At 39.1% G+C, this 16411-nt stretch overlaps 1 protein-coding gene across 2 annotated transcripts in view; it reads left to right on the plus strand.

Annotated features, from left to right (window-relative positions):
- The window catches only part of TRHDE (thyrotropin releasing hormone degrading enzyme), a 450763-nt gene that overhangs the window by 10115 nt on the left and 424237 nt on the right, over positions 1 to 16411 (plus strand). For both annotated transcript variants that reach the window (XM_004602680.3, XM_055118082.1), the window contains exon 2: positions 5632 to 5905. In XM_004602680.3, the coding sequence (XP_004602737.3) occupies positions 5632 to 5905 (274 nt within the window). The remainder of the gene's footprint in view (positions 1 to 5631; positions 5906 to 16411) is intronic.

A 16411-nucleotide genomic window follows, 5' to 3' on the forward strand; every position in this document is an offset into this window, starting at 1 on the left:
CTGGGTCAGCTGCAGGCAAGACAAAAGCCTTACCCACTATGCTATCTCTCCAATCCCCTAGAATAATGCATTTTTTATACATCTTCCCTTTTCTTTGTCACAGATTTTTGTATGATACACATTTAGATTTATTTCTACTTTATCTATTTGATTATAACTTGAGGGAAGGACACCTAAATATTTGTCTTTTTGTCTTTAGTAATTAATGCCCTAAAAAATAATTAAAGGAAGCAGGTGCATTTGTAGAGCTTTTAGTAAAAAGCTATCTAGTGACAGAATAATTTAATGGTTTTTAAAAACCTCATCAAATTCAAGGAATACTTTACTTTTAATTTTTTTCTTTTATAGGATCTCAAGCTTGGAAAAGACCTTAACAGTAATCTAGTCCAACTGCTCTTCTTTACCAAGGGATTTCTTTTGATTTCCTAAATACTGAATTGAAATTCAATTCAATCATTCTCAGGTGCCAGACTGTGAAATTGGTATTTCCTCATTTAGACGTTATCAGAATATATGTTGGCCCTCTGTGCATAGATATATACTGTGTGTATGAATCCATTAAGAATATTAATTGCAAAAAAGTCACTAAATGATCTTTGTAGTTCCTTTCAACCCTGAGAATTCGTGATTTATATTGCTAGATTTATTAACATATTTACTTATTACATAAGGCAAAAAGAATCTGAATATTGTAATTCTTCAGTATAAGTCATTGAGTTATTAATTTCTCTTTAGCCAGAAATATTTAGATCCTCTACATCTAATAGATTCCTAGTGCTTAATTACTTAATGCCAAAGATACCTTTGATTTTTGCTTAATGACTAATGAATTCTAATTGCAACCTTTCTATTGAACTCTTGTAGTACTTATATCTTCGTATTATTAGTTAAAATATATATGTATATATATACATGCATAAATATACACACATACTTTTTTGACTGTAAAAACCCTTAGAACAAAGTGGCAGTATCTTTTAAAAAGTGTACTGCATAATCCAATATAGAGGAAAGCTCACACACCCTAGATAATATCTATTTATTCAATTTCTGCAATTGGAGTTTTCAAGTATTTAATGGTAAAAGAGACAGTTTTCTTCATATATGAAATCCCATAGGTTTCTTTTAAATAACCTCAGCAGAAAAATATCAAGCTCAATGGACATTTTAATAGGTTTAGATATAGGTTGACAAATGATATTTGAGAACGTTCTCTAAGATAGAAAAACCCATGAAGAGAAAATTGTAAAGGGCACATTCTAACTAAAAATTACTGACATTTCATTAAGAAACAACTATACAGATACCAATAGAAATAATAAGGAAAATGTTATCACCATGCCGGCATATTTGGGAGAAGGAATATTAGCAATAATTGAATTAAATTGTTTATAAAATTTGGCTAAAGATAAATTTTACTAGTTTTGAACACAATTACCATATACTGAAGAATAGAAAGTGTGAGTTCTAGATTCAGATTTGCAGTAATATTTTTCTGTGTTAACTTTTACTTTTTATTTTTTTGCTTTTTGAGTCACCCCCAACAATGCTCAGGGGTTACTCTTGGATCTGCACAAAGGAATTACTCTTGGTGGTGCTCGGGGGATTATATGGGATGCTGGAAATCGAACCCGGGTCAGCCGCATTCAAGGCAAATGCCCTACCCGCTGTACTATCGCTCCAGCCCTCTGTGTTAGCTTTTTTTGGGGGGGGTTCACACCTGGCGATGCACAGGGGCATTCCTGGCTTTGCACTCAGGAATTACTCCTGGCTATCCTCAGGGGACCACATGGGATGCTGGAAATCAAAACCCAGTCAGCCTCATGCAAGGCAAATGCCCTACCCGCTGTGCTATCGCTCCAGCCCCCTCTGTGTTAACTTTTGACAAATCGTTTAATTGAACTAACTTTTCACTTTAGAAATTTATGAAATCTGGACAATTTGTTTCTAATACTGTTTCCACATTAACCTTATATTTGTCTAAAGACTTATAGCTAAAACTCTTTTCCCTTATATTATCTTATTTGATCATCTAGACTTTTTTAAAAAAATTAAGAACTAGAGTACATTATTTTTTCTCATACTAATGAAAAAATAAGTCCATACAGTTAAGTCAGTTACCCAAACCTTATATCTATTATCCTGTTCTGTTTCCAAGACAGTGGTTAAAAAAACCTTCTCTGTGAGTCTCTCACAGACTCACAATTAATCTTAAATCCTTTATTTTTATCAGCTTTAAAGCAACATGAACTCAATGGTAAACATGAGCTTCATCATTTTAAAATGGTGTGAACACGGTTGTACCTCATGGTTAGAGACAAAGATAGCCAGTAAGACTCAAAATACTTGTTAGTCTCCATTGATTGCCTGTAGCTGCCTAAAGAGCTGTGATGAGTATGATTTTAAGAAAAGTTTAGGCTCTGTGGGAAAGTGTGCCATGTACACTGAGGGTGAAGGAGAGATAAATGGTGAGAGAGTTTTATAGAGGAGAGTTTCTCTTAGAACTCAGAAATATTTTCTGAACATTTTATACTAATTTGATTACACCGATTTCATAGTATTTAAACTATTAATATTTGTCATGTATGTTTTCATGAATAATGAGAACACTTTAAAATCTGTCTTTCTTAAAGTTAAAGAAGTGTTCTTGGGGTTATGATGCCACCAACAAGTCATCCTGTATCTGTGGGGTGAGTGCATCAGCAGCTTGATGGTGAATTCAGGCTTCCTGACACCCCAAAATTGCTGCTTTGCCTATAGCCGGACCCCAACGACTTGGGACCAAGTTTACCAAGAAATTAAACAGCCTAAAGTTAGATATGTGGGAGCCACGCCCACAAACCACCTCTGGCTCAGCTATAAAAGCTCATTTATTGGCCTTATTTCAGAGACCCATAGATAAATCTCGAAAGAGACCAAAAGCCACAGTTAATCTTGGACCTGTACATGACTGAACAGACTGGGGTAAATCGGAGGGGGGCAGGTTGGCCTGTGCCTGCCCACACAGAGCCCCCAGCAGCTGCCTGCTTCCACAATCTAAAATTGCTGCCATACCCCTGGCCTGACTCTAACGTCTCAGGATGGACCTCACCAAGATATGATCTGCTGAAAATTCGGTTATGTGGGTTTTGTGACTGAAATCTTCAGGCTTTCATGGAGTTGGGGTGGGCTACTTCCTCTCACTTCCCAAAACACAAGGAAGCACTGGCAGTCACCCCCATGAATCAACTCCAGTGATCAAAAGCCAGAGACACAACAGCGAGTCCCAGAAGACACCACAGAACCAGGGATCTCTCCTGGCCCCACAGAAGTCAATTTCACCAGGGCATCCCAGATGGAGCAGGTGCAGTCTCCCTGCCTACTCCAAATGGAATCCCGGTGACCAATCCACAAGAAAGGCCTAGGTATGCAGGTTCCAGAATTAAACCTCTATGCCACATGATGGCAGAGGCACTGGACTGTCCTTTCCCAGTTCCCCATCTGCTAATCGGCTTGGCTGGAAGGCCACAATCTGCCTCCAGGTGCCACCTTAGCGCCCCAACAGCCCTGGTTCAGAAACACAGCAGCGAGTTCCGGCAGACAGCACAGAGCTGGAGATCTCTCCAGGTCCCATACTGAGCCAATTTCCTTGGGGCACTCCAGGTGGAGCAGGTACAGTCTCCCTGCCTACTCTAGATGGAATCCTGGTGACAAAGAGCTTCTGCAAGCAAGGCCCAGGAATGTGGGTTCCAGGACTAACTCTCCATGCTGCATGGCGAGAGAGGCGCCAGGCTGTCCCTTCCCAGCTCCCTGCCCTGTCATCAGCCTGGCTGTCACACCCACAATGTACCTCCGGGTGCCATCTTAATGCACCAACAGCCCTGGCCCAGAGATGCCCAATTGAATCCCAAAATGGATTAGTGCCTACAGAAGTGTCTCTGGAACCCAAACATTTACAATCTAAGATTCCAGAAGCACGTGGCTGCAGCACCCAAGATCTCCAAAATGAGCACTATAGCACTATAGCACTACTGTCCTGTTGTTCATCGATTTGCTCGAGCGGGTACCACTAACGTTTCCATTGTGAGACTTGTTGTTACTGTTTTTGGCATATTGAATACTCCACGGGTAGCTTGCCAGGCTCTGCTGTGTGGGTGGGATACTCTCGGTAGCTTGTAGGGCTCTCCAAGTGGGGCAGAGGAATCAAACCTGGGTCAGCCCCATGCTAGACGAATGCTTTACCTGCTGTACTTTTGCTCCAGTCCTAAATGATCAGCATCTGCCCCTGTCAGGCAGCTTGAGTGGTGGTGGGAAAATTCGAGCAAAACATAATGCCCAAAAGTAGAGAGAGTATTGTGGAAATTGCCTGCCATGGAGGCAGGGTGAGGACTGGGATGGGGGAGTAATATACTGGGGACACTGTTGGTGGAAAGTGTGCACTGGTGGAGGGATGGGTGTTTGATCATTGTATGGCTGAATCTCGAACATGAAAACTTTGTAAAGGTATCTCATTGTGATTAAAAAAAAATGTAATATGGCGTTCATGTCCATTTCAATCAGCTTAATCAATGGCTGAATAAATAGCAGTACTCTACATTTAAAAAAAGTGTTCTTAAAGTACTTTAAGTGTTTTTATTTTTAATTATAAATGGTTAAACAAAGTAATTATTGCTTGATAGAATTTTTATAAAATCAAGCTTTGTAGTTTTATCTGAAAACTAGAAGACTATGTCATACATGATACACATATAGAGCATATTGACATATTTATTATATACATTTATTACATTATTATATTTATATTAACACACAATAAAATTGATAATTTATAGAATTATCTATTATATATGAATTATGAGTAGTCTAAGCTAATGATCTCTGTATTATTCAATATAATATATGTGATCATAGTTCAAGATCTGCAGATATTGTAAATCAGTGGCTGCTATTTATTGGCTGGTTGCCATTTATTATCTCTGCCTGGTGGGAGCTATTCATCTAGTCATAGACATTGAGGCCTTACATCTTCTTTCCCCTCCTCCTAAGCTTTGCAATACTTTTGAGCAGGACTTGACTGTTTTATTTTAAACAATAAAGAACAACACCCAGGGGAAGTTTAACAATATTCACAGATAATAAGAAGGTTGTGAAGTCAGAATTTATGCCATGTTTTGTCAGGTTTCAAGTATTTTCTAAACAAAATTAGACCATATCTAGTAGAAGGTTTAAGGCAGAGATATTTCTCAGTGATAGTCTATGTCCACGATATTTCACGATACTCTGGACTTTAGTTTCATGGTTTTACATATTATTCAGCTTCAGAAACAAAAGTAAAGCATCCTAAAGGAGAAGTATTATTCCCCATTATTTCCCAGTTGTGATGTCAATGAGTTATTTTCATGTAAATGATAAATTTTTTGTGTGGGGGTCCAATAAACACTGCTATGGTTTGAGAGAAATTGCTTTAATTGAGACAAAAACCTCCCTGAAGAGTTGTTATTGGGGGAAGAAATAAATGAATTTGCTTATGTGTTATTTCCATACTTGTTTAGTAAAGAAAAAATATTTTGCATTTTGGCAAATATTGTTTTATCAGCAGATACATGCAGAGTGGTCATAAAGTAATTGAGAATGTCATTTGCTTTTTTCTAGATTCCTTGGTGTTACTCAATTTTCACCTATACATGCCAGGAAGGCATTTCCTTGTTTTGATGAACCCATCTACAAGGCTACTTTCAAAATCAGCATTAAGCATCAAGCAACCTATTTGTCTTTATCCAATATGCCAGTGGAAACTTCTGTGTTTGAGGAAGATGGATGGGTTACAGATCACTTTTCACAGACCCCTCTCATGTCTACGTATTATTTAGCCTGGGCAATTTGCAACTTCACATTCAGAGAAACCATCACCAAGAGTGGGGTTATAGTAAGTATTTTAAGCTTAATGATGTTTTTGGAGAATATGCACTCTGTAAACTAACCGAATTTCTGAGTTAATAGTTAATGATTTATATCTTACATATTATATAGCTAATTTTTGTCTCTTAACTCTTGAAGTTATCTTTCTAGTTTGAAAGTCAGAGAGGAAAGACTTTTCTATACCCAGTCTTCTTACTCATTTAAACTCTTCCTATTCTCAGCCCTCTTCATCTTCTGAGAGTCTCTGAAAGGGCTACTGTTTGTTTTGTTAAGTTACCTGGTTTTATTTATAAAACTGAGAAAGCTGCTTTTTACTATGAAATATTTCAAATATACAGCAAATTTAGAGAATAATAAAATAAATTTCATGTACAATATACTTAACACTGTAGCATCTAAACATTTTTTATAATCGTATTTGCCTCAGTTTAGGTTTTGAGACAGTAAAACATTTTGGCCTAGTTGAAAACCTATGTGTACATCTACTGGATTATATTGCCTTGATCATCTCCTAATAATAACTATAGTTATGAGTTCGATAACTTGTCATTTTCCTCCATATTGTGATATAATTATTTAGCATGTATATATCTATTGAAAATGCAGGCCACATGAACATTTCTTACAAATGGTATTGTATATTATTCTGAATATTAATTTCACTCTTAATGATAACATCTATTTGTTTTTTCTTTGGTATTTGGAATTGTTTATGTATGCCATTGCAGTGTGTTATTCACACTGTCTCTGGTCATGTTGGATAACAAATTCCTTCTCATTTCAATGGCTTTCACAATAACTATGCACTAATTTTTTTATGTCAATCTTTAAAGCAAGGTTTTATGGTTCTACTTTTCCAAACAAGTAAACTAACTTTAGAACTTTCCAAGGGTCAAAGAAGTGAGCCAGTGTGGAATTGTAGGTAAAACTTTTTTGTTGGTCTGTTTCCAAATTTTGGGCTTCTTCCACAGTGCCTCAGTAGTTTTGGACTTAGCAGTTTACTTTTTCATCTGTGTGTACTTTTTTCTCTTTTTTGGGTCATACCCAACAGTGCTTAGGGGCTGACTTCTAGCTCTGTACTCAGGGATCAGTCTTGCAGGCTCGATGGACTATATGGGTTGCAATCTTAACAGGCTTGGGGGACATATGGATGCCGGGGATTGATCCTAGTTTGGCTGCGTGTAAAGCAAGCATACTACCCTCTGCATTATCACTCTGGCCCCTCATCTGTGTGTCTTTCGGAGCATTCAGAAGCTGGAAAATAGAGCACAAGCTGTGCATGCAGGAGCCCTGGGTTTGATCCCAGCACTGTGTGTCCTCATAGAACTGTCACAACTGATCCCTAAGTACTAGACTGGAATGTATCCCCCAAGAAATATGAGGAGTGGCCTCTAGACAAAAGTAAACAAAAAGAGGATACGAACCATTATTCTTTTCATCCAATGAGCATTGTATTTCATGTTTCTTTAGCATAACAAATGAAGTGAATATAAATATTCTTATCCTATAGTAATTTTACAGCTTTCCAGTAGCCCTAATTTTGGAAAAATAAGTTTGCCTACATATTTTTTTTCAGTTTTTAGTTTAAATCATTATAGAACTTATCGAAAAAATGTTTTCCTCAGTACAAAATTAATGCTACTATTGAAAAAAATGTGTATAGTGGCTTCACCTATGTAATTAAATATATGTAAAAGTTAAGAAGGTTATTGCAATAATTTAGGCATAAAACATGTTTTATTCTTCTGATATATATTTTTCTTGCTTTCTTCTATGGATATTCCAGGATTATATACATCAAATGATGTAGGGAAACAAGACTGCTTATTCCCTTTTACATCTTCAGAAGCTGATAATTGACTTACTGTGGGGGTCACCAGTACATGGGATAAACTGATATGTTTCTCCCAGTACGTTTTCTTTGGATTATTTTAGTGTTATCAGCTCTACCCAATCACTCTTATTGCTAAGTGACCCATGTTTAAAACTAAATGCACTTTGATCACTTAGATGTGATATTTCATTAGCATCAAGACACTAAGTGATTGGTAAACATTTAAAATTCCTATTTAATAATTTTAATGTAGAAAAGATAAAACATGCCATCAGGAAATATCAAAAGGTCAGCTGAAATAAAATTTTAGATTATATGTGCTAAAAACATTAAGATTAATAAAAAAATTAAAATTTCCATTGGTAGTCCTTACTTATCAACTATGGAATTATAACCTGGCTCTCCTTTTCTGTCATCTCCTAGAAATCCAATATATTTTCACTTACTTTCAGACTCTTACTTATTGGAAGCACCTGGAAATGACATTTCTGAATTCTTTTTTTGACTTTATTATTGTTTTTTATTTATTAGAACGTATATATTTACTTTGAAATGTTGTAGAAACTGTTGAGACAGTTACAAAGTTGTCCATGATCTTTAGTCATACAGTGTCCCAACACCTATCTCTTCACCAGTGTACATTTCCTACCACCTATGCCCCAATTTCCCTTCTTTCACCTTCTGCCTCACCCCTAGCCCCCAGTCTGTATCTATGGGAGACACTTCTGTTTCCCTCTCTCTCTCTCTCTCTCTCTCTCTCTCTGTCATTATAGTTTGCAGTGGTGAACAATAACTTTAACCTGTGTCGTATATCTAAGACGGTGATTATATGTGTATTTTGTGTGTTTACCCTTTTCTTTTGTTTTTGGGTACACCCAGTGGTGTTCACTGAGTGACTACTCAGGTCTGTGCTTGGGGGTTGCTCCTGGTGGTGCTCAGGGGTTCACATCATGCCCAGGATCAGCCAAGACTTCCCACATGCAAGGCAGGCTCAATGTGCAGTGTGTGTGCCTTTGATGCAAGAGCTTTGTCTGCAAGGGAGCAATAGAGAGAGAGAGAGTTATCTTCAACCATGTGGGTGCGAGTGTGGTGGAGGGAATTCAGGGGAATGAGGAATGGGTTTATGCCATGGTGGCGATCACAATAATAAATAAGGTAAGGGGGCCACAGATTCTGGGGTGTATGAGAAGCTTTGAAAGGAGTAAAGGATTGTAGGACCTTTTTTAGTCGCATCAGGGATCTGTAGGGTGGCAGAGGGAATGAGCTAGAAAGGTAGGAATTGGTTGCCAGAGAAAGCTGCAGTTGAAAGGATAGTTTTGGAGGAAATGTCTACCTTGTCACAGCGAAACTGGAGGTTCACAATCTTCCTTTCTTATTTGAATCACTTGGAGAGCTTTTATTGTTTAAACAAACAAAGATTGATTTTCCTTTTCCCAAAGCCTGCAGTGCTTTGGAGCTACTCTCTGCGGAGTGCTTGGGGGTTGCTGCGGGCTGAGCCGGTGGGGGCTAAGAGGAATGTGGTGACCCCAGGCCTCTTAGAGCTCTGGGAGGGCTTTTAAGATTCCTCCTGTCTTTCTGATACTCCCAGCAACCTGGCTGGGTTCACACTGCAGCCACAGCGAAGGCATCAGAATCCTCCCCCACCCTGGGGCCTGCTCAGGTGATGCCCGTGTGAGTGCCAGCCAGGGGATTGTGAGAATCTTGTGCCAGGAGAATCGGATTCTATTTAAGGAGGCATCAGTCCAGCAGCCCTTGCGTTTCTGGCTTCCAAAGGCAGCTTGGGCCTGAGATGCTGCTGGTTCTCTCCAGCCGCACCCCCCAGACCCTTGGGGGTGCTCCAGAGCCTGCCCACGTTTTGTCCCCTTTGCCAAGGCCAAGAGTTCCAGCTTTGCCACACTCAGCAGCCTGTATACTTCACATTCCGGCACCTGGCATGAAGGTAGCAGCTTCTCAAACCGTGAGTCCCCTGCACCCCAACTCTCTTCTCTACCTGCCGCCTGTCCTTTTGTGCTGCTGCTTCTGTGCTTGTGTTCCTAGCGTGGGGTATTGCTCCATTCTACAGCTGTGCTTTTCTGCCTCTGCTTTGGCTGTTCTTTCCTTTGACACCCCTACGCCCCCCACCTCGCCTGCTCTAGTCTCGTCCTCCCATTTGCACAGTTTTCACTTGTGGCCCCCTTGAAATATCTCGGCACCCCAAAGAAGGCGTCATTCACACCCACCCAGTGGACAAGCTGCTGTAAGGTATGAACCAGCTTCTGGGATATGAACAGAGCAGAGCAATTTGGCTTGCTGCGGAGAGGCATCAGCAAACTGAAATAACAGAATTGCAGGGCTTATTTTCACAAATTTCCAGTTAACCAGGAGTTAAGGTTCAAGCAGTGTGAACATAACCATGCTGGAGAGACAGAGAGTGGGGAGGGCCCAGGTGATATTATCTGATAGCAAAGTTTCCGAGGTGTGTGGTGGAGGGGTTGGGGGGTTTCCGTGTGTGCGGGTTCCATGTGTGGATGCTCTAAGGGAGTTTTGAGCTGTTTGCAATTGTACCTGATTTCGCCACCCCTCCCAACACCACATGGGCGAGAGTGTTTAGAAACACCCCACCAAAGGGGTTTCCAGTGCTCCTCTGGGTCCACTATGGACAGTTCTCAGGGTGCCAACCTTATGTGGTGCGGGGGCTTGAACCCAGGTCTGTTCTGTGGAAAACAAGCACCAGGAACCCTACACTATCTTTCTGGGCCCCCGCCACAGCTTTCTCTCACACATTCACTCACATACTCAGTTCTAAGTCTGTGTGGGGTCCCAACCCACAGTTTATGACTAGAAGCTGGGGTCTAGTCCATGTACAGCCAAGCACGGAGGGAAGGTCACCCGTCTCTGGCTGAGCCCTGCGTCCCCCGTTATATCAGCAGTCACAAAGATGCTCTTCTGGAAGCTTCCTTGCCATTTGACTTGAATCATTGCTTTGGCGTCCAGGAGACCAATTGGGTTTTAAACCAGGTATAAAATGTGAGGCCCAGTTGGAGCCTGGAGGGCAGCTGAAGCCAATAATGGTAGGGCTGGGCCTCCTGCCTGGGGTTGATGTCATTTCCGGCCCATCCAGCCTCTGAACTCGCTGTTAGGTTGGTTAGGCACACCACACTGTTCTGCACCCCACCCCCTCATGCCTTCCAAATGCCCACCTTTAGAGCATTCTTCACTAGTTTCTTAGACTTCAATTTTAAGTTTTGGAAAATTAGAAAAATATTTTTTTAAGCCCCAGGAGCCAGTTTTTTTTAATTGAATCACTGTGAGATAATTGCAAAGCTTTCATACAATGATCAAACACCCATCCCTCCACCAGTGTACCTTTCCCACCACCAAGTCCCCAGCATTCTCCTGCTACCCCAATCCACCCACTGCCTCTATGGCAGGCACCTTCCTTCTTCCCCTCTCTACTCTGGGCACCGTGGTTTGCAATACAGATACTGAGAGGCCATCATGTTTGATCCTTGGTCTACTTTCAGCACATCTTGCATCCCGAACAATCTCTCCAACCATCATTAACCCAGTGTTCCCTTCTTCATCTCAACTGCCTTCTCCCCCAGCACATGAGGTAGGCTTCTAACCATGGAGCAATTCTCCGAGCTCTTGTCTTTATTGTCCTTGGGTGTTTATCTCATACTATGTTATTTTATATTCCACAACATTTCTGAATTCTTAACTGTTCTTAAGAGTAGAAGTTTATTTTATGATATTGGATGTGTGGCAATCATATGAAGTTCAGGTAGTCATTTTAAATCAGACATTGAAACAGTTTCCTTTGGAACATATGTTAAGTACTGTGAATAGGATTTTAATAATATAGAATAATAATAGCAGTATCTTGGATGTGTATATTTGAAATATTGTTATTTGCTAATCAAGTTACCTACATTTTGCAAGGTATAATTCTAAGTAACTAGAAAAAAAATTGCTGTTTTCAGACTGAATTTAAGTCTGCAGAAATATTTTGTTTATCCATCCAGAAAATGGCATAACATTTTCTAATTACTTATCAACATTTAGAAATCAGAAGATTAAACTTAACATCATTTATTTTTAGCTTCTCTTGAAAAATGAAGATCCTATGATACTGGGCCCAGTTCCCACTTGGCAATATTTGTTGATTTATTTACTCATTCAACAACGAGAAAAGTTCTTGCTCTTTATAAACTTAATTTCTACTGAGAAGGGCGTAATAAAAAGCAGTAAATGTTTAAAATGCCAAGTGGTAATATGATATAGAATGAAATAAGTGATTGTGGGTGAGATGGAGCTTAAGAGGGACCACCCCATTAAAAAGAGATTTGTTTTCTAGTCTAACAGTTCAGACCATGTTTTCTTTTTGCACTTAGTTCATTTCACTTTTGTATATTATCTCCCCGTGTTCTGTAGATATTTGGACTGTTAACCCTTGTTTGTCAACACGAGCATGGGGACATAATTAAAGAGGGATGTTAAGGTATGTGTGTTGGAAGGAAAAATGAATTCACTAATTGTTATCTAGATATATCAGCATTCACTTAGTGCCAAGTAAAAGATGTCAAAAAAAAGGTCAAGACAGTTTAGAAAAAATTTAGAAAAATTCCACAGAATATGGTCGAGGCATGACTTTCATAAAGGAGATAGGATTTTAAATGGCCCGAATCCTGATTGATTTTGAAATGAGGATGACGTGGCATATAACTTTTGGCTAAGAAAATGTTTGATAAGAACAGATAAAGAGTTAGGAATATCTATGGCATGTTGTATCATGTTTAAAAATAGGGATTTTAAAATCAGGACTGTTTTAGGACTTTTGCTTTCTAATCTTGATCAATTATTTAGCTTCTCTTCACCCTGGTTTTCTTGTTTGTAAAATGAAAACATCTTTGTTATTATTATTTGCAATGTTGTTTTGGTTCCTATCCTAGCATAACTGTTAGAATTTAATAGCATGCATATATAATTACTTTTATAATAATGAAATGATCATCATTTTAATCAAAGTTTGAATTTCAAAGTCCTAGTGAATCTGGAATTTGGAATACTATGGTGGCATATATTGTCTCTGTTCAGTGATGTCTGGGTTGAAGTGGAGAGATTTGGATGAGATTTGAAGAGATTTGATGACTGGGGATCAGAATCCCTTGTACCATCTTCACTCTGTATCTAATGGTTATTCATTCTGTTAGTATTCTGTGATGTCAACTGGGGATGCTGATTTTTAGGATCTGTTTGTGCTGATGGTTATAGGATCTAAAAGTAGTCTTGGAAGACTCTTGTGGCCTGCAGTTCCTCAAAATATAGTGACCCTATAGTTGTTTTTTTTTTTTACAAGGTGAAGTAACTCCCAACAGTAAACGTCCCCAAAGAAATATCTTATTGCAAACTATATGACCTTGTTTTCTTCTCAGAAGCTACACAGCATCCAGTGTTGGGATATTGGTACTTTGGTGTGAGCTTGATGTGGTGCCATACATATGAATAAATGTACATTTGTACTCCCTAACCAAATATTAGAGAGTATTGTGAATTAGAGTTATAGCAGTAAAAAAGTCATAGATGATCACTTCAGCTGCGTTGGGGGTGAATATTGTGACACTCTCTAAGGTTTTTTCATATTTGACAGAAAGGGACTTGAACCCTATTTCTCGATGGGGGAATAGGTAACTTATATATACTAGTGCTAATGTTTTGGTTCAGTTGTTTTCAGTCCAAGCAGATATATGTATGTAACAATGCTGACTTTTGATATATCATTATACATGTATGTATGTATACATACATTCCATTAAGTACATCTATATGTATACATCTCTTTAAGGTTATGTCCATATATATTGAGGTGCTTGTACTTAATGATTTTCTTAGATGTTCTAATATTTAACAATGTGCATTTAGGAGATAAACCATTAGACCCTTAGAAAACTATGTGATTATATTTTAGGGGATTGAGTCACACCAAGTGATGCTCTGGCTCCATGCTCAGAAATTTCTCTTGCTTAGGGGGTCATGTACGCTGCTGGGGATTGAATCAGGGTCAATCCCTGCATACAAGTAAGCCCTTCAACCCCTGTATTATATCTCTATCTGTAAAACTGTCTCTCTGTAAATATCTATCGGACATTGCTTTTGGAGTTCCTGAAATCTTATGCATACTTTTGGCTTTATTTTTTTGGTAATGCTAGGGAGCTTCCAAGCAGTGTGCATTCTAAACTATTCTAAGCAACCTTGGCAGATAGTTTAATGTGGTGCAACTCATGCCCAGCAGGGCCAGGGGCCACAAGGACACAACTTTATGGGCCCTAAGGGCTATAGCTCAAAGCACAGGAAAGTGGGGGACACTCTCAGGCTATGCATTGTTATACTTGGATGGCATAGTGGTGTTGAGGGTCAAACCAGCATGAGCCCTAAGCCCTGTGCTATATCCTAGTCTTGTATCCATCTTTTGAACTTTTTTTTTTTGATAGTTTCCTGGAAAATCTGGTACGAGAGAAGAAATGGTTTTTGTGAATAAAAAGACAAAGGGTTGTCTCTGTCATCTATCAGGAAAGCAAATTATATGAGTATTATTGATTAATGCCCTCTCGGAGAGCCCAGAAAGCTACCGAGAGTATCCTGTCCTCACAGCAGAGCCTGGCAACCTACCCATGGCATATTTGATATGACAAAAACAATAACAACAAGTTTCACAATGGAGATGTTACTGGTGCCCGCTTGAGCAAATCGATGAACAACAGGACAGCAGTGACAGCAATTGATTGAGTGTGAGTTGGAACAGTTGGTCAAATGGGTCTAAGACATCTGGGGTTTTTGTTGTCTTAGGAGCCCACCAGGGTTCAGGGCATCTAATAGGAGCTGAGTCAGAGAGGGGTCAACCAGGAAAGTCCTTACTCTTTAAAATAAAGTAACAATAAAAACCTTGCTGAAAAATCAGATGCTGTTGTTTCCAGAGTGGTATAGAGACAAGAGAATTCATAGTGGGCATTGTATTCCAGAACAATGGTTAAATTGTTTAACAATGGTTAAAGTGGTTAAAGAAATAATGAAACTGGAAAATAGCACTGGTGTGATGAAATGAGAGGATGAGGTAAAAAGATGGTGTTAGAAGGAAGGATTTTAGGATACAGGGCTTTATTTTGGGTGCTGGGAATTAAAGTTGGATAGGGGAGATTGGATTAAGAATCATGGAGAGAGCAGAGATAAGGTTAAATGTGATGCCAGCTTCGAACAAATGTCAAACACATTAACAGGTATACTTTAGGGCATGCTGGGAAGAAAGTTGTGATTCAGGCTTCAGACTCTAAGTGTAAGTATTAACTGGAGTCCTTAATGCAGGCTGAAAGAGGATTTGGAAAAGTCATACGTCCCCAAAGAGGAGATTTGTTTTTTCAGGCCTGTAAATGAATATCCTTGCAAAAATAGTCATGGAAGAGCCAGGAAGATCCTCCTGCGTCTCTCGACTCTCAGCATACATGGGAGATCTAAATAAGGATGAAGATGTGGGAAGAAGTAGAGAGATTCAGGGTTTGTTTAATGGAAAATATTGGTTGATATAAAGGATCACTCACGCCGTGGGTAGAATTTAGACAAGTTAACTGAAGAGGTAGAGAATTCAGTAGGCACAATTTAGTTAATAGAGGTGCTTATAGATCTTCCTGACCTCCCCCAAGGTTTGCATTGAGATGTTGGTGTAACAGAGTGTGCCTCGGCAAATCTCTAACCCCTGGTGGCTGGTCTAGGCTGATGGTAGATTTAGTGATGAGTGGTAATGGGTTTCATCATCTAATCTACAATATAGTCTATAAAACAAAGCCTGGCAAGCTCTCTGTGGCATATTTGATATGCCAAATACAGTAACAATGATGGGTCTCATTCCCGTTACCCTGAGAGAGACTCCAGACTCCAATGTGGCATTGCTGGCAAGAATGAGTAAAGAGAGGCTACTAAAATCTCAGGGCTAGGACAAATGGTGACGTTACTGGCACCTGCTCGAGCAAATTGATGAACAACAGGATGATACTAATAGTGATAGTGAATCCACAGTATATCAACTCCCTAGAGGTTTAAGAGCCTGCATATTAAAGAGACTAATGGGAAAACCTTGAAGTGAAAAACCTACAAAACAGAATAGTTTAGTCAGTTTAGAGTACTCATGGTTGTTGTATGTTTGTACTTAAAAATTCATGTAATGGATTGCATGACACTCAGTCAGCTGGGTTCATTTCTTTCTTGGAAAACAGAAAGGATGGTTCTGACTGTCATGCTCCTCCTTTAATCTTCTAGATAAGTGTTTGAACAATTATAGCAGAGGCTACCTATCCAGTTGTCTTTGGATATGTCCAGTTTACTTCTGTCCATCTAAAGTAAAATAATGGTGTATAATCTGCTTATCTAAAAGGGTTTGTTTTTTTCTTTACTTACTGTTTACTATCCTCTGACTTCAGATTTACTAGTGTTTATTTGATTCTCCCCCCCCTTTTTCATTCTTTAGGAGTTTTATGTTATGGCCAATCCTTCATAATGTAAGGGAAGTAAGGTAATGTGTGATATTGAAGAGGAAGGTGTGAAAGATGAGGTTGGAGTTTTATGCAGGAACCAAATTGTGAAGGGATTTGCATGTAATGCTCAGATGTTTGGATATTTAAAATTTTTTTAAAAAATTATTTTTATAATAGT

This window comes from Sorex araneus, chromosome 10, assembly GCF_027595985.1.
Source record: "Sorex araneus isolate mSorAra2 chromosome 10, mSorAra2.pri, whole genome shotgun sequence".
Classification (NCBI taxonomy): Eukaryota; Metazoa; Chordata; class Mammalia; order Eulipotyphla; family Soricidae; genus Sorex; species Sorex araneus.